Raw genomic sequence first — 19,040 nt, forward strand, 5'->3', positions numbered from 1 at the left:
CATTTTGGACTAAGAACGTGATGCTATGTGCGATCTGTACCCACCTTGCTCCGATTGCATTTGTCAATTCTTGAAGCTGGACGATGCAAATTGATCAAATTGGGGTCGTTTATATATAGGAAAATTGAAATTGGTCAGCTGCCAGGTGTTGGTGTTGTTAGATGGCTAAATATTTAACTACTGCTGCAGTTTTATGTAACTTAAACTGCCACTAAAACCATATAAACTGTTGCTGTACAACAAATAGCGTTTTTAGTATATGGTTTTTCTAACTAATGCTTTTTAGATATGTTGTCACATTTCGATTTAATGCATTTGAGAATTTCAAAATATGAAAACATAAAATTTTGCTATAAGTTTGCTGAGAATTCAAGACGTGCCATGTGTAGTTTTTTTTTTTTTTTTCCCACGCTGTGGATTCAAATTATGTCAAAAGTCAAATCCAAATCATATTCACATTAGGGAAGCAGATCTTGACAAAAGGGACCTGCCAGATTGATTCGACAGCTTGTTGCTTGACGACGCCGTCTCTACGCCTTGGATATTGACTCTTCCAAGTTAAAGAAATGAAGACATTGTTTGTAAGCATCTAAATCAGTTCCCAACTGGGCCTCCCTGGACAAAATGGGTTGGTTTCCAGCTCACCTTGTAGCGAGGATCTGGAGATGTACCCAACCCCAATTCACATCACACTTGAAAAAGTTGTTGACGAGTTAAACAAGTTAAAAAACATAAACAAGTTCAAGAAAAACAAGTTAAACTAGTTGAGCTCGAAATTATATAGTCGAGTCTAGCTCGAGCATGTTCTATAGAGCTTGGTGCGACTTTGAGTTTTTTGAGTCAAGTCGAGTTCACGATGTCCCAACTGGAGCTCGACTTGGCTCGTGTGCAACCCTACAAACACGCAACTCCATGCCAATGCCACTTCATTTATATTTTAGTTAATGTCTGTACTTAACTTGAGTCTCATATTTTCTATCTCACCTCACCTCTAGAGATTGGACTAAAAAAAGTTAATATTTACTGTTACGCATGTATAGATGCCCTTCTATGTATAAATGTTTCTAAACAGGTGCCTCTCCAACTAATTTTTCTGGCTTCGCCAATGTCTGATGTGCGGCCATGACACTCCTTTGTGAGGTGAGGTTGAGAACGAGAGATCAGTGTTTGTTCAGCCACATATTTCAATTTCAGATAAGAATGATGAACTTGAGGTCCAGAATACTACTTCTCAATTATTTGTACCTATTTTGCCAGCCGGAGAAAATCAATGTCAGCAACGAACTGAAGTCCAAAACTCCTTGTCGCAATCGTCACACTCTGTTAGACAAAGTAGTAAATTTCGTCTGCTCAAGTGGGAATGAGCAGGTGGCAGTGAAGCTAACTTGTACTAAAGGTGTTTGACATGGCGGCCGAGTAAAAAGTTTTTTGCGGAAGGCACCAATGTAAAAGTCTCTGGCCCTTCAAAGGCATAATAAAAATAATTGAGGGGTACTAAGGGGATACATTCCGGTTATCGAAGGTAGGGTTGCACATGAGTCAAGGTCGAACTAGGCCAGCTCGAGTTTGGCACGACTCAAAAAAACTTGAGTTTGAACTTGGCTCGAACTTAAAAATCTAGTTCCATAGAATAAGCTCGAGTTTGACTCGACTATATTGTGCTCGAGTTTGACTCGACTATATTGTGCCGAGCTTGAGCTTGTCTCGCTTAACTCGTTTAACTGGTTCATGCTAACATGTCTTGTTTCTTTTTAACTTGTCCACTTGTTTAACTCGTACTAATTCAATATGGAAACAATGAATTTTGAGAGGCTGTATGGACAACTGCCCACACGAGCCTATGTGTAACTCGGCTCGTCCGCGCCTGTTTTGACATCAAAATCTAATGCCAACTGCGAGAAAAAGTCTGGCGCGAACCTTTCAAAGTCTGCAAGATTGACAAGGACGAAGCTTTCATCTTCCGAATTCAGACTGATGAACTCCGTCACCGTCTTCACGAGCGTAAATCATCTTCTTTACGTTTCCTTTCCAGTCAGAATCCACTTAAATGCTCCGATAAATGAAATGCTAACTCATAGTGATCCGACAGCTGGTTGACAATTATGGGCACAGGTTTGGATTCCCTTCTTCTCAAAGTTTTTACCAGTAAAGTTTCACAGCCGTGTGGAACTCTTCTTCTACATTTTTTTATTTTATAAACAAACCAGTTTTTTCCCTCAATCCCTTGTCAAGCTTTGCTGGCAGTGGTTTATACAACTTTTTACCGCATCTTGGCACCTTTCAATTGATCTTTTTATTTAAAAAAAAACCATCGATAAATTATGCTATATAATTTCTTGTTATCAACCTTTGTTCACTTTTAGGAGATTTGTTGAGAGAACCAAACTGCGCTCCTCCTCTTTCCTCATCATCGCGACCCAAGGTTTCTTTAAAACTTAGATGGGAAGCGGGACATCTATCAATTAGAGATAATACATCCACTGTTTGCAATGCAAAAGAGTAACGTTTATGAGAATCACACGCGACCATACTTTCACTAGCTAATCAACCCAACCAATTATACTACACCCTTTTTGTCCTCTTTTAAATTGAAAGATTTGAACTCCAATATAGTTAGGGATGTTAATGTATCTGATTTGATTCAGATATCTGACCGAACCGATCTGAAAAAATCGGATATGAGAAAAATTTAAATGGCATTCGATTGGATTCGGATAAAGATATACATAAATGTTCGATTGAATTCAGATACAAATTCAGATATACATAAATATCCGATCGGATATGGATTCGGATCGGATTCATTTTTAGATAAATATCCAGCATTTAATGATATTAAATTTTGAAAATTGGCAAAATTCGATTCAAAATTCAGATTTGGATTCGGATATAAATATAAAAATCGGATTCGAATCGGATTTGGATTGAAATTTTGGATTTTGGATTTGGATTCGGATTCGAATTTGACTTTTCTTTATACGAATTCAAATCTGAATATGTGAATATCTGAAAAAGCAGATATGATTAAGGACATATCTGATCTGAATCTGATCGATTGACATCTCTAAATATAGTCATTACCGGTGCATATCATTATGCTCTTACCAGTTATTACCCTTGAAGCACGTAGCCTGAGTTAGGAGATCCAGCCTCATCACCTACTAATTTTTTAGTTATTTTTAATTTCAATTTTGGTTTTATTTTTTAAAGAAATTTACAAAAAATCACATTCAAATCAATTTATTACGGATGCATCTATTACAAGTTGATTCTTTATTCTAGTGATTCAATAAATCAGATTTAAATCGGACAGACCCTTTATCATATCCAATTTATCAGATGTTCAATTATTTGAATTCGAGTACAAATGACTTTTCAATTCACAACCTAATCCGATCTGAAATCCCAACTGAATGGATCAAACATCTGCGTTTTGATACGTTAAGAACCGACTTTTAAAGTGTGTCTGGATATTGGAAGCTCTAATTAGCCTTATCGATGTTGATTATCCGACCACATAAACCGAATCTAAATCTGAATCTAATCAGGTTTATTTAATTTCTGGGTCCTGTTCTTTGTCATTCAGATTTTTTTTTTTTCCGAAATTTTCCAAGGAAAACGAAGAGCCGATCAATTTCCTTGGGCAAATTTTAAAGCAGGATTAGATCGGGCGTGAGCTGTTGAAAGTCTCTTTCCTCATCCAGTTCGGTTGTAAACGATGATTTGGTTACCTCCCTTGAATTCCAAACACGTCAATAATTTTCCCTCTGAAAACAAATCAAGATCTCACAGGACATAGAGTCTGCATATTGAGGCTGTCTTGTTTGCTAATGGGCAGCCAAGATTCGATTCCCACTGGCATCATTCCTTGCATTGCATGAGCCCAAAGAGGGTGCAGAACCCTGAGTTATATGGTGGAATTGATTTCCACTATGTAACAATTTTAAAAAAACAATGTTATGAAAGTACTTAATAATTGATATCCATCGGATTCAGTAAGAAAATTGTACATTGAGTTTGAATCTGGAATATTGGGCAGATCCTCTTGCAATTTAAAAGCAACTTTCTGTATAAAACCTACCTAAAGGCAAGTGGATCTGTCATTCAGATCAAGGAAAACAAGATCCGATATACAGCCAGATTCAAATTCGGTAAGCAACTTGCCAATACGATTCAAATGATATTGTAAGCATCCAATACAAAACGGCGGTGGTAGTGTGATTAATTCTAGCACGCCCTACACTAATCGATCTTAATTGAGTCATACAAGCTTGGCTCTAAATTTAAGCTCTAGACCCTTTTGAAAAATGGTCCGTATTTTTTAGACTTAAACCTGCTCTTCACCAACCAAGATTTTTGACCTGGTTTGAACGGTTGTATGGTGGTGCTATATGCTTGCAAGGTTCAAAAATAGTAATAAAACCCCTCAAATGTGCCTTCCAGGTTGTAGACATATATGGGTGTTAAGCATCTTAGATCTGACCTAAAATTCACACTTAAAATTCTTTATGCTACTTTTTGCATGAAAAGAGTTCCAACCTGAGCTCAAAGGGAAAAAGGCCTAATCTTAGATCTATGGATCATAAATTTTGAGAATCTTGCATAATAGTAGATCAAGTGCAATTAAACGCTCTCATAAATTTGGCTTTGTGTATAAATACAAAACAGAAGCTTCTTAAGGAATTGTTATGCATCAAGTTTGAATTTTCAGTTCCATTTACAGAACCTTTTTTGTTTTTTATGAAGAAAGAATCAACTCCAGTTTTTTGCATTTGCATCTGAACTTAAGAAACAAGGATGATTAACTGCTTAGATCCATAAAACAAAGCCCGACAAGGTGCACAGACGCACACTAAGTTTTCTCACCACTCTAACCATCCAGACTGCAATTTTTCTGAGAGAAAACTCTGTCTCTGTTGTATGGGGGCTGTCAAGAAAAACATCAGAGAAGCTGAGATGCGGAGGCCTATATACACAATGAGCAATTGCATGACCAATTCAGGATGAAGCCGTCTACTGCTACTTTAGTTGCTTATATGGTTAAAGATTACATATAAAGGATTGGACAATTTGGAAGATGGTAGCTAACCATGTGAAGTATCAATCCGGAAACTCCAGAATTTCTGTGTCGCTATTATCTTCTCGAGGAACTAAACAGGAGAGATTTGAGGGAGAGGCTGGAAAGACGGTCTGCAAAAATAAGCAGAAAAGTATCCTGATTTCTATCATCTCCAGTTTATAGTTTTCTCTCAACATTCTGTTAGTTGATCATTCCACAAAATCCAACCATTCGATCAGTTTATTACCTTCGAAAGGTCAATTAAATTATGATATTCAACCTTCTATTGACTTCTGACATTGATCCGTGAGGGCCTCTTTGTCTGCTCCCACATTGTTAAGTCCAGGAAAGGAATCTGCCAAAATTCCAGGCCTCTTGATATTTTCACTGCAGAAACGTAACCTGACCAATATCCAGGAGGACCAAGAGTTCCTGCATAACCAACAACCATCCTTCCCAGAGACTAACCAGATCCTCCAAAAGCCTGACAACTTTCAGGCCCATCAATACAACAAGCAGAAGCATTCTATAATCCTTTCGAATAGAAAACAGAATCAACCACAAGAATATTGTCTTCCCATGGTGTGACTGAACATGAAACTCCTGGTGGTCATAGAAAGCTTTTCTCGTAAAAAACAAAAGAATGATAACACCACTGTTACAAGTGGAACTCTAAATTATATGCACACTTATATATCTGAAATTTTTTTTGTACTGATCTTACAAAATCCTTGGACAGCTATAAATTCACGTTACACACGAGAGAACCGGCCCAAGGCAATCATTGACAAGCCGTTATAATCACATACTGGGAAAGAAAACGTGAATTCAACTCCTTCGAGCCAAAGAAATATGAAGGCAACGAGGGAAAGAGCACAGCATTTTAGCGACTGACAATCCACAAGTTTGGACCCTGGTCTTGTAATTTTGTTATACATTTACATTCATCAGCAGATACAAACTCAATGGTTGTTCATGCTGACAATCTAAAATTTGTAATAATATGGTTGGATTTGAAGAGTAAAGGGGGATAAGACGCCAGCTTGCCTACTCAAAATCTCGCAAAATCTTATGAAAAAAACTTAATATATTTATAGGCACCCAAAAATAAGCATATAATTGTCATCCAGGCATGGGTCTGCACTTTGTGGCACTAGCTGGTGCAGAGCCTCAACTGGTGCCCAATGGAGGATACAACTATTGCTTGACATTCATATCACAAATAAGTCATTATAGCCTAAAACGGCATTGCCATCAAATAAGATATTACAGGTTTTTGGTTAATATTATGTGGTTTTGAAAACATAACCAAGTGATAAAACTCTTAAGAAATGAAACGAGAAAAGATAGAATCACTAATTAGCATCTAAATTTGTATTACAAAAGTGACCACACAAGGAGATATTATTCATATTTGTTGTATCGATGAGTACTAAACCTTACAAGACATTGGTGTTAACCCACCCTAAATATAAACCACAACTCCACAAGATGTGCCTAGAGTAAACTCGGCGAAATTTTTCCTGGCGCAAGAGAATCCACAGTTGATAAAGAACAACAGGCATCCATGGCGGCATTACCAAGAAGAAACTAAGACTTCACCTCTTGCACATTCTTCGATTCCTTTGCATAACCGTTTTCCGGAAGGGCCGGCACCATCTTCTTCGGGAAACCATCCAACTTCCCCATGTCACCATCGAAAATCTGTCTTCTGAGTATATCATGCAAATGGCCGAACAATTCCTTCTTCAGTGAATCGAATGCCACTTCCAACCTTTCTATCTGCTCTGTAGCGTTCACATTGTACATAAACAACCCGTAATACAGATCAAAACTGTCCCCGCACGTATTCTCCACCAAATTGAGCAGCGTCTCGTAACCTTTCGTGTTGATTGGAGTCGATTGCAACTGCAATCTCCCCAACATCCTCCCCACGGTATGCGTGATAAACTGTGTTTCGGCAGCGTGGCGGTCATGCTCTGCACACGACATCTCCACCATTCTGCATCCTTCATTGGCGAAGACTTCCAGAAAACGATCGCACCGATCAGCCCGAGCGTCCTCGTCGCCGATTCTCGTTTTCTCGTAAACGAAGGGAAGATTGGCCCAACCATTCTTCCCGCTCTCCGGCCCGAACATCGGATGCGTGCAGAGGATATCAAATTCAGGCGGCAGGATCTGAAGGAACAGTCTGCGGGGGAACTCCTTCACGGAAAGGACATCGACGAAGAGGGTACTCCGCTTCAGCCGCTGCAACGGCAGCGACCTGAGAACAGCCTCCGTCGAGATGATCGACGTGCAGAGGAGCACGACTTCCGGATGCTCCTCACAGAGATCATGGGCGTCCGAAAAGAAGGCGACGCCCATTTCCCTGGCAACGGATGAGTAATCCGATCGAGAATAAGCCAAAACGGTGTGTCCCTGTCGGACTAGGGCTTTAGCGATGAACTGGCCGAAATTGCCGAAGCCCACGACGGCAATCTTGAGCTTCGACTTCCGCTCCAACTCCATCGTCATCCGCGCCTCGTAATCGTAGGCCTGAGCGGCGTCGAGTGCCTTCACGAGGATCGTTTTCTGCCGCATTCCCGCCGACCGCCATTTATAGCGTACGGAGGAGAACGCATCGGATTGCGCGATGGAAGGGCAGAGGTGCGACTCCGACGAGGATAAGAAGGACGGCTTTAAGGAAGGAAGCGTCAACATTGTGCCCAGGGAGAAGAAGAACAGAGTCTAGGGTCGAGGATTTCGATCGACGGCATCAATAAACAGATACAATGAAGAGAAGGAAGAATAAGGACAAGAGATACACAGATTGTACGAAAAGAGATGGAGAGGAGCGACAAAATGGACGAGAGAGAGAAGGGCGATGTGCCCTAGAATGGAAAGAAAGGGTTTGGGGATAGAGAGAGAGAGAGTCTTGGCGCTAGTATTTAAAGCGTTTAAACTTTGTGGAGGTACTTTTTCTCACTTTATGACATTGTGGTTTCCTAATTTCCAATTTTAAGTAACTTTTTCTCAATTAATGAAGAAAATATTTCATGCATAGTTTCTATTAGCGTTCATGAGGCTTGAATTTGTACATTAAATCTGACTTTTTCTCAATACAAAAAATAAAATAAGGATTTCAAGTATAGCTATAAAAAATTCTTAATTCGATAAACTATGTATAGTCTTTCATCACTTTAATAAAAGCATATTACATCAAATCCATATAATCCAAATTTTAAGTCATCAAACGTCCCTTTATGAGTTAAGCGACAAAGTCTCTCAACCAAGCGATTAGACATCAAATTTCTACCCATGTGTAGAAAATCATATGGAGCGTCTAGTAACACTTCCCAAGTAAAAAAGTGCATTACTTTGTGTGAGTAGTTTATTTAAATTAATGTCTATAAAAACCTTTGAATAGTGTGTTTAAAATTAATAAAAAAAATAATTTAGCAAAAAGGAAAACCTAGCATACGAAATTTTTTGGCGTGTAGAACAATGAAACTAGTTTGACAAGTAATTTGCCTCGCCAAAATACTCCTCTTGCTCACCCAAAAATAATTTTTATTTTTTAAAAAGTTTTAAGTTTAGTGGAGATCATGGGTCTAAATTGGTGTGCATCTTTTTACTTATTTTATTTTAATACACTTGGTCATAACTTCTATGCACAAGAAATATGTGCTCTCAATTCTATAAACAATGCAAGGCCAGTGTACATATATTTTTTTTCAATTTTCTAAGTCAAATTAAATTGTCTACATTATTTTTTAATTAAAAAGATCGAGAAAATGCCGTGCGGGCTGATACATATCAATATTTTTGTTCTAAAACATATTATTATTATAAATGTTGTTTTTAGATTTAATAATCAAATGCTAGATAGAAGCGTGTAATGTTCACCATAACAAAAACATAACATCTAGTCCAAGAGCATGATATTGTTTTTATCAAACAATATAATGCCCTAAGTTAGGCCTACATATTTGGCATCGGAAGCCGAAGCCCACCCTTTTTATTGGTTGATTCCAATCAAGATCGACGGCAAACTTATTGGTTTGGGCAGTTGATTCAAGATTCTGATGTGCCAAGTTTTCACTATTTCTTGATATAAGTTTTTAAAAATTTCATGTTTCTTTTTAATGTTCTTTAAATAATGTTTGCCAATTCATACAGAATTACCCAAGCAGTGACTTCTTTTTCATTTGTTTCTTCAAATTTTTTGAAAGAAAATTATGGATGTTTTTTTGCAAAGCAAAAAAAAAAAAAAAAAAACCCATACTCCTTGGTAAGGAGAATAAATTAGACCCATTAAATACAATTATTAAAGTATATGTTGTAGAGTGATTTGGTGAGAAACATATATTAAGTTAGTCATTTTTTTACTTTAATAATGTTTTTCTAATAATAAAAAAAATGATCTGCTTTAATAACATCAACAATTTTGAGAGTCAAAAGTTTTTTTTTTTACAAAAATAACTTGAACTAAAACATAATTTATACAAAATTAATGTTTTTAAATACATTATGAGGTTCACATTTTTGTTTAAAACACTTTTTAACGCAAATTTAAGAGACATGGTTTTTACCCCTTACCCAAAGTGAACTGATATTTACTAATTACTCCTGATTACGAATTAAATTATCTAGCATAACGGTCGCTGCATCCTTTAAGACAGACTTTTCTCTAATTTTTCTGAGAAATAAAGTTCAAGAGGACAATTTGCGAAACTTGATCACAACACATGTAGCTGTTTGAAAATTGTAGAAATCGCAGGTGCTCAACATAAATAGTTGAAAAGTTGGGCTGTTTATGTAAAGTCATAGGGTAATCTGACTGGATAAGTTGCTGCACTGAAGCGGTAGAAGGCGAGTCTCGGCAGCATCAACAGAGGGACCGTTCAGTGGTGATTGGTGGCCGTCCTTCTCGCCGGTATCCTTTCGTTTATCGCCCTGTGAGTTTCGCGCTCCCTCTCTGCTGCCCATTTTCTCATTAAGAAAGATCTGTACAGTGGACCGACGCCTGTGATGTCTTGATAGAAACAGGCTCCGCAGGCGGTACAAGTTTATGCTAACTCCGCTTATTGACGAGATCGATACATGTTTTTTTTTCTTCAAAGAATCTTTTTTTTTTGGTTAATTTTGTTTTCTATATACCCTTAATTGGAGGAAACTTATTATTTAGTCTTGTGGAGAGAAGTGGCTCCATGCGCTTCCCGAGGAAGAAATGCGTTTGCTCTTGCTCAACAATAGCTGCGCTGTTTTCCTTTTACTGTTTGAGGAGGACATTAAAAGGTGTTTGATTTATTGATGCTATGTTGGCAATGCCCAATTCTAAGCTGCCATGTTGTTCGTCATTAACTGGTTTGATGTCTTTCCCATCTAAATGCTTTGATTTGTGGGAGATGAATAATCCACGATTTTTTTTTTTTTCATATTTTGCCTCTACATAGTATTAAAGTGTTTTAAGTGAGGCGTTCTTTATGCTTCTCGTTCGGGCAGATATTCGAATTGACATTGTTTTGTTTTGCTTTATTCTACTTCATCCTTGAACGTTGCGGTGCAGTTGAAGATGCCCTAAGCTCCCTTATCCATAGGATGCATAAAAAACTATAAATTCTCCTGTTGAAGCTGCCTTTCATACACCTTTCTGTGATTGGCAATTTGATTGAATCATCTTCTCAGATTAATACTTTTCAGTTTGTCTTATTTTTAAAATAAATGGGCAAGTTAAGTATGCACTATGGGGTGATGCTGGTGAGATGTCTTTCTTTAGGTGTGTAGGCCAATATATGGGTGGATAAAAGCAAAGTTTTTTCCTTGGATGTACTGTGATCGCATTGAAATATGACTTGTCTTTGGCCAAGTAATTTGTAATAAGCCTGAATTAGAGCACAAGTTGCATTATGCTTTAAAATACATATGTGCTAAGACTTGAAGATGTAATGTTTATATATTGCAAAAATACCTTTTCTGGGGAGGTATTGCTAAGTGGCAAACTAGCTCTGGTGACAAAGCTAGTCCACCAAGCTATCCATTGTCTCTGCCATTAAATTGAAAACCAAGTTTACCCTAAAGCTAACATTTCCTGGATTGACTCATTGTGGATAAGTTATCCAAGAAAAATTTACACTGGACTCGTCCAGGCACGTGAACGTCTCCTAAGATACTTCCTTGGCTTCAGATGGGCTTCTAGTGAGAAAGAAGTAAAAGAGAGAAATATGGGGACACTGGTAAGATGGTGGCGCATCGTTCCCCCCTATTTCTTGTCATATCCTCTTCATTTCACCACCAAGTCAGGCTTGACAAGCATCAAATCCCTCAGCAGAAGAAGACCCACGAAGGATTTTTGCAGAAGCTTTTGTTCCATCTCTCAAGCACGCTTCTGTTCTTCTTTCTCTGTATCCGCCTCATCTAGTGTTCAAGATGACAACAATGGCTTTACCCCTACCCCAAAATTTCAAATATTCAACACCATGAGCAAACAGAAAGAGGAGTTCAGGCCCATGGTTCCTGGTAAAGTGGGAATGTATGTGTGTGGAGTCACCACCTATGATCTCAGCCACATTGGCCATGCTCGCGTCTATGTCACTTTTGATGTCCTCTACAGGTATTGTGAGTTGTTGTTTCTGTTCCTCATTCTGTTAATTGCCATTGGTTGGTGGATAGTTTGTGCATTGAGTTTGCCTTTTTTTTTTTTGTTGGGCAGGTATTTGAGGCATTTGGGATACGATGTTTGTTATGTGCGCAACTTCACGGATGTTGATGACAAGGTCAGTGAATTGGTATTGATTTGTGTAGAGGGAAGTGCTAACTGTTAAATTGTAGGATAGTATGTGAATGTGTAATTCTTACTTTTCTACAAATATTAGTTAGTAATTTTGGCATGATGAGTTGTGTGCTAACAGATCTTTTGAGTTCTTCCCAGTTTCTTCTTTTCAACTAGTTATTGACCAATTTCCTTATAATAAGTGTTGTGGTATGATGATACAACAAATGTGGAAGGGTTTGGAGGTAACTAGGTACAGCTGGGGGAAAAAATTGCAAGGTCTGTGTCAAATTCTGGTTGATAAATCGAGTTTTGTGAACTATATTAGCAATCTTGTTTCCAATCAGAGAAAATATCAGGTGATACTTAAATTTTCTACCTCTAAGCGTTGTTCTCACCAAAATCTACACCATCATGCAATGCTAGGCTTCCCTAATCTTGATATATTCAGGTGTTGATATTATAGGCTCAAGTGTGTGCTTAAGTTTCAAAGTCCTTAAATTTTACCTAGCACTAAAATAAGCTGTAGTTCCGTGCATCACTAAACCTTAGCCAATTTGGTCCACCTAATATGGTTTGTGCCATCAAATTAATAATTCTGTAGGGAGTCCTTCTCTAATTATCTAAGGAGAGTCTAATGGAAAGTAGAGTATCTAAAGCAAACCCAATGAACAAGAAAGCAGTCGGAAAAACTTCATTTCTCATTTAACTGATAAGTGGTTAAAAGTTAAAACGCGTCGAGGATGTGTTGAACTGATATCTTTTGACTAAATTGTTAGCTGTGGTGGCACTCAAAGAAGCTAACTGCATATATTTTTCCAAGATGGACTTATTATTTCTGGTGGTATTTTTCTTTGTTCACAAGTCAAGCATCTCCTTGCCTTAGATCTCAAATTATGTGAAAATTCTGCCTTTTGTGAAATAACAACAATAACCTTAGGTGAATAATAGGTTTTCTGCAAATTCATGGGACACTTTTGTGTAAATTAATAATTCATCTGCCATTTTCTTCATTAAGAAGATAGCTGTTGGAGTTCAACACCCTACAAGTTTTAGAAACGCCTAGTTGATGCCAAGATGAGTATTGGACTGCCAAGAAATATGAATATGACCGCTCTTATTTTCTTTCACAGTTTCAAACATGTAAGGATATGTATTCTGTTACATTAGTTTAAAGATGGAAACTGAAGAATGAAAGTAGTAAGTTGCAGAAACTATATGTTATTCGCGAAAAGGTGATCAATATGGTCAGACTCACTTTTACGGTTTTACCATGTGAGTTTCACTATGCTTTACATATATTGTGTCCCATGAAAAGGATGAGACATCCTCTGATGTGTACCTACTACCTAGAAAATAAGCTTGAAGTTGAATGTATAGGAGAAGTTAAGGTTTACCATTTAGATTCATTGTTAACTTGTAGGGCGTGTTTGGATACATACCCAAAAAGGCATTTTGGTGGGCCTCCAAAATGCCTTTTTTGGGTTGTTTGGACTTTGGATGGCTTGAAAACATCGTTTCTGAAAAATGGGTATTCTAAAAACACTGTTTTCATAAGGGAGTGAAAAAACTGACCCTCCTTAGGTTATTCATCTGAAAACCAGTTTTTGCCTGCCCACCCAAACATTTTAAAATGGTTTCCAAAGCTCATTAAAAGAATCATTTTTACAAAACCAAGTTTTCTGCCATGTGTCACCCGAACACTATGTTACTGTTTTCATTTGACTGGCAAAACATTGAGTGTGGACTTCATTTTCATGTGGAAATTGTACACATCATAAGTCCTTTCTGTTTCTTCTTGTTGACTTCAATAACTGGATTTAGAGTTACTTCAGTAATGTGAATTTGTCACTTCTTGGTTGAGAAATTTAGCTTTACTGTGAAATCTTCTGATTAATTCATCAGTTGTTGTGCATTGATTCTGAATCACTGCTATGCGTTGTGCCTTTGCATGCATGCCTGCAAGTGAATACAAACACAGGTAATACATTACAGATAATATGTCTATCAGCATGTGCCATATTTATATGTGTATATGTTTCTCCATAAGCTTAAATGAGCTGATCTTCATGCTATAGTGTGTTGGCACTTATACATGCTGCCTTTGTTACTTATGTTTTTCATGGCAGGCAACCTGAGTTCTGGACTTTTGGAATTCTGTAGATAATTGCCAGATCAAATGAATTGGCAGAAGATCCACTGTCTTTAAGCAACCGATATTGCAACGAATTTCTTATTGATATGGCTTCTCTTCATTGCCTTCCTCCTTCTGTGGAGCCACGTGTGTCTGAGCACATTAATCAGATAATCGATATGATAAAACAGGTATCCCCAGTGACATTCGGTTTATCAACATTTGTAGCTCATTAGATGCTATTGCTTTGTGCTTGTATTCACTTTTCATGCAGACCAATAGTGTTACTTGGAAACCATGGTTGCTAACATGCTTCATGATCCAATATGCTTTGATAATAAACTAATGTTTGTCTCTCATTTCCTGATGTAAAAACTTCTCAATCTTTTAGTTTGCCTTTATAATTATTGATTTTCCATGTGAACTACATTATATTCTTGCAGCATGGGCTAGGTTGCACAGTTACTAGTTGGCTCGTATCCCAATTTCAAATTGCATAACTACAATGGCTCCATGCATCATTGGGTTCTATCGTTTCTTGCATGTATACTGCATTAATTTTCCTCACATAATCATAGCTCCTTGAGGCATGTTCTGTCCGTCTCTGTCTCTCTTTCTTTGAACCAGTGTACGTGATTGTGCATGAATATGTGTGTGCCTTCTGGCTTGTTGGTTAATGTTCCTATGTTATTCTGTCACATTCCTAAAGACTGTCCATGTTCTTCTCTAAATGAAGTAGATGATGAATGTAGAATGTCAAGGAGATTTTGTTTTTCCCTTTTGGGTATTGTTTATGTATTGACTTGTTCAATTTTCAACACTTAACACAAATTCATGAACAGGTATTTATGATTTTAGTCGCTTTCTCCTCTCCCCAGATTGGCCTCTTTTCTGAAATTTTGGGTCTTTTCTTCCTTGTTGAATGATAGTATGTTGATGTTCGGTTTTCAAAGGTAATTGACAAATTTGGACCCGTACGTTTCAAGATGTTATCAGTTTTAAATTTTGTGTGCATCAAAATGGAATTTCTTATGAGATTTCTCTGTGCAGATTTTGGATAATGGTTGTGCTTATGTAATTGATGGTGATGTGTACTTCTCCGTCGACAAATTTCCTGATTATGGTCGCCTGTCTGGTCGAAAGCTAGAAGATAATAGAGCAGGTGAGCGGGTTGCCGTGGATTCGAGAAAGCAAAATCCAGCTGATTTTGCATTATGGAAAGTAAGTTTTTAATGAGAAGATGATGTTCAGTTCTTTCTTTCAGTGATTAGTGTAAAGCTGTAAACATTTCTTTTACACTTTGATTTGTCACCAAAAGGAAGTATTTTCTATCTGATTGCAGTCAACAAAGCCTGGTGAACCATCTTGGGAAAGTCCCTGGGGACCTGGGAGACCTGGATGGCATATTGAGTGCAGTGCTATGAGTGCCACTTATCTTGGTCACTCTTTTGATATCCATGGAGGAGGAATGGACCTTGTATTTCCACACCATGAGAATGAGATTGCACAAAGTTGTGCTGCCTGCTCTAAGAGTCAAGTTGGCTATTGGATGCATAATGGCTTTGTCAATGTAAACTCAGAGAAAATGTCTAAATCACTAGGAAACTTCTTCACTATCCGTCAGGTACAGTAGGACCTTGGTCGCAACATCTTGTTTCAAAATCCACAGGTCCTTTCTCTAAGAATAACTTCTGTGTGGTCCTCCCTTTTGTACCTCCTCTGTGATATTTTTGTGTTATAGGTGATAGATCTTTACCATCCACTGGCTTTGAGGCTTTTCCTGCTGGGTACACATTATCGCTCTCCAATGAACTACTCGACTGTGCTACTTGAGAGTGCATCTGATCGTGCTTTTTACATCTATCAGGTATGTTGTTATCATGTCAACAATTTTATATGTATGCAGAGGTTGCTGAATCTCAGTAATTGTTTGCCTTGTGAAATCATTTCAGAGTCTACATGATTGTGAAAAGCTGCTGCTCCAGTCTCATGGGTCTCAATTAAAGGACACTGTGGCAGTTGAGACACAAGACTGCATTAGAAGGTTTCATGCTGCTTTCCGAACTTCTATGTCAGATGACCTACATACTAATGTTGTCTTGGCTGCTTTAACTGAACCACTGAAGACCATGAATGATCTTCTCCACACACGCAAGGTACATGTCTTTGTGCTGTCAGATGTTGGTCCTGTTAATTTATCTCATCACTCAACTGTGTTCTTTCCAATATTGCTTTTCAGGGGAAGAAGCAGGCGCTGCGCATTGAAACTCTGCAAGCTCTAGAGAAGGAAGTCAGTAGTGTCTTGAGCATCCTGGGGTTGATGCCATCTAATTGTTCTGAGGTTTGAACTAGCAAACCAAACTATGGAGAACTAGGTCACTTATTTTGTAATTTTCAGTGGCTACTTGAAGCATTACCGTTTTTTATTGAATCAGGTTGTAGGACAGCTGAAAAGCAAAGCATTGTTGCGAGCTGGGATTACTGAAGAGGAAGTTTTGATAAAAATTGAGGACCGAAATTCAGCTAGGAAGAACAAGGACTATGAGAAATCCGATAAGATCAGGGAGGAGTTGGCAGTGAAAGGGATTGCACTTATGGATAATCCTGATGGAACCACATGGAGACCTAGCGTTCCTCTTGAAATGCAAGAACTATTGATTTCTTCAACATGACCTTGTAAAAGAGGGGAATGCGTGCTTCCCATTTCCTCAGCCATAAACATGGTCATCCATGCCATGCCATTTACTAATTGATTAAATAAAAATTGAGTTCTTTTGGGGCTTGAATTTATTAATCTAGCATGTGTAATGTCGTCATTTTTAATAGAAAAACTGTGGTTTGAAAGCCTTTTATCAGTTTCTATTCTCTTTGGGCATTGAAACCTCAAGGTTCTTTAACTTAAGTTCTTCAACTTCTGGTGAGGTTGGCATCTTTCATGTGCAAGTATTTTTAGTTGAGGGATTTGCTCCATGGCAATCTAACTTCAGGCTTTTCAGTTATGATGGTGCTGGCTAATCATCTAGCTAGCGGTCTTGTTGATCGAACAGGAGAATTCTGAGATTAGGTGGGCAGCGCACTGTTTTAATGCATCTCGCCCTAGGCATTGATCATGGATATGCTCTTGATGGCCTACCGATAATGGTAGAGTTACAAAAAATTGAATGTTCTTAGTGACATTTCACATTTCTAAGTACTCACTTGATCTGCAGGGTGGTCTGCCAAAAACTTCCATTTCCCTTTCAGGCTGAGTGGTTTTTTTTTTTTTTTGTTTTTCTCCACTGCTTTGAAAAGAGGCTTCGGCTTTCTCCCTCTGCCTCTCGCTCTTGACTCTTGAGGTTTACAAAGCATAGTTTAAGGCCTTTATGATTTAGATTCTAAAGGAGTGTGTTGGAGCATGATAGCGACCACAAAAATTGTAACCTAAATCTTTAGATGTGGACTACCTTACCGGTCAATACACTATTCCTCGGGGCTGCCAGAAACTTTCTTTGTTTTCTCATCTTGACAATGGTTTGAGTTGGCCAAATAAAACGCTAGCTTGAGTTAGTCAAGATGAACGAGAAGTATGCAGGAATGAAAGGGAATGTGTCTGAACACTGGATTTTTCCTGTTGTTTCTTTATTAGATATATGTTCCTTGCCTTCTCTGAAAAGCAGCTTACGTTGGAAGCAACTTCCGCTCTAATAAAATTTTTTCACACTTATTTAACAGTTTTCATGGAAAAGAAATTTTTAATTTAAAAAGAACACGAAAAATGGTCTTCCCCTAAGGTTATAGGCAAAAAACGGACTCCAATTTACAATACAATGAACAAAAAGGTATTCATTTCAAAGACATTTTCTAAAGAGTGCAGGTGAAGAATTCCACGCGTCCGACCCACTCGAAGCTTCTTGGAAACTTCTCGGAAAGAGGCAAAAAGACCTTCCAAAACCTGGCTACTATAAGGGCCTCTCTCATCGCCCCTTTTCGGATTTTTCCGTCCAACCTTGCGGCCAGAGGTCGTCTCCTGTTAGAGGAAGAAAAAGAAGATGGATGATCCGTCGATGGAGCCGTGGGCTACGCTTATCCTGCTCACCTTGTTTCTTCTATACGTCATGCTAGCCGGTTCGGTGTCCGTAATCTCGTTTTTGCCTGAGAAATCAGCCGAGACAGAGGCCCTGAGAAGGGTTAGCCTCGTCGTCGCTGTTTTGTTGATGTATGATTACGGTCTTCGACTGTGGTCGATGCTGCCGACGGATAGGATGTGGATGGCCTGGATCTTCTTTGCCACCGTCACGGTTGGGGCCATCGGACTCGTCGTCCTCTCCTGGAAGCTTAGCCATCGAGAGCCCCAAAAGAAAACCAGTACCGGTGCATCCAGGGATCTGCAGGCGCCGTTGCTCAACACTTCTGATGTTCCTACCCAGTCTTCTTCCTGAAGGTATCGTAATCATGTTGTGGCATTTAACCTATAATAAGAACTTATGTTGATTTGGATTTACGTGTATGTTCGTAGAAAAAATCATTGTGGAACCTTGATTGTTAGTTCTTATATATCGTGAAGACAAGAAATACAAATGACATAAAGACGTCTTGTGTTTTGTGTTCTCTATCCCGCTCTGTCCTAGTAATTCTTAGTTGCGGATGGAAGTCTGGGCTCTCTCTCTCTCTCTCTTGCTATTTTGTTATTTCGAATTGTTGGGATTATAGGTTGGAAAAGGGGAATTGGTTTGTCTTCTTCTTTCTGTGGAAAATTGCTTGGTGGTGGACAAAGTAGGGAAGAGGAAGAGCCCCGATGAGACCCCCTTCCATGCCTTAATTGAGTTCAACCTAATTGTTCGAAGTTCCGTTTGAGGAGGTATCTGTGCATTTCCTTCTTTGGGGTACTTCAACAGTCTATGAAGGCCAAGACTTTTACAATATTTTGGTATGGGTGCCTCCACCATGAACATACATCGTCACTAGGGAATATCGTGGGGAGTGCACTCATTCTTTATGGTCAAATATTCTGACAATAATCAATTGCCCTTCCATAGTGAAGCTCCAATCTTCTGATTCCTAGGCATCTTATGCTGCTTTGCACTTCGACAGCACTAGTGGCTTAATTCGCAGGA

The 19,040-nt window shown here is 38.4% G+C and overlaps 2 protein-coding genes across 4 annotated transcripts; one reads left to right on the top strand and one right to left on the bottom strand.

The window, feature by feature from the left end:
- Window positions 1-6,391: 6,391 nt before the first annotated feature.
- LOC116249701 (arogenate dehydrogenase 2, chloroplastic-like) lies at window positions 6,392-7,972 on the bottom strand. Its single transcript, XM_031622913.2, has one exon. It carries the CDS (start codon window positions 7,760-7,762, stop codon window positions 6,650-6,652), a length of 1,113 nt encoding a protein of 370 aa, XP_031478773.1. The 5' UTR covers window positions 7,763-7,972; the 3' UTR covers window positions 6,392-6,649.
- A 1,913-nt stretch (window positions 7,973-9,885) lies between these two features.
- LOC116250920 (cysteine--tRNA ligase CPS1 homolog, chloroplastic/mitochondrial-like) lies at window positions 9,886-16,802 on the top strand. Of its 3 annotated transcripts, none has more exons than XM_031624911.2 (10): window positions 9,886-9,999; window positions 11,229-11,654; window positions 11,754-11,817; window positions 13,977-14,138; window positions 14,998-15,168; window positions 15,290-15,571; window positions 15,689-15,814; window positions 15,900-16,103; window positions 16,187-16,288; window positions 16,383-16,802. In XM_031624911.2, exons 2-10 carry the CDS (start codon window positions 11,266-11,268, stop codon window positions 16,617-16,619), a joined length of 1,737 nt encoding a protein of 578 aa, XP_031480771.1. In that variant the 5' UTR covers window positions 9,886-9,999; window positions 11,229-11,265; the 3' UTR covers window positions 16,620-16,802. The 3 variants fall into 3 exon arrangements, with proteins under 3 accessions (XP_031480771.1, XP_031480772.1, XP_031480773.1); XM_031624912.2 differs by having other exon boundaries at window positions 9,916-9,999; window positions 11,191-11,654; XM_031624913.2 differs by lacking the exon at window positions 9,886-9,999 and having other exon boundaries at window positions 11,579-11,654; window positions 13,943-14,138.
- The last annotated feature ends 2,238 nt before the right edge of the window (window positions 16,803-19,040 follow it).

Source organism: Nymphaea colorata, chromosome 3 (genome assembly GCF_008831285.2).
Source record: "Nymphaea colorata isolate Beijing-Zhang1983 chromosome 3, ASM883128v2, whole genome shotgun sequence".
Lineage (NCBI taxonomy): Eukaryota > Viridiplantae > Streptophyta > Magnoliopsida > Nymphaeales > Nymphaeaceae > Nymphaea > Nymphaea colorata.

Coding starts and splice junctions, on each gene's coding strand:
- LOC116250920 (XM_031624911.2), top strand. CDS start 11,266: ATGGGGACACTGGTAAGATGGTGGCGCATCGTTCCCCCCTATTTCTTG. Junction 11,655..11,753: donor ACTTTTGATGTCCTCTACAG/GTATTGTGAGTT, acceptor TTTGTTGGGCAG/GTATTTGAGGCATTTGGGAT. Junction 15,169..15,289: donor CTGATTTTGCATTATGGAAA/GTAAGTTTTTAA, acceptor ATCTGATTGCAG/TCAACAAAGCCTGGTGAACC.
- LOC116249701 (XM_031622913.2), bottom strand. CDS start 7,762: ATGTTGACGCTTCCTTCCTTAAAGCCGTCCTTCTTATCCTCGTCGGAG.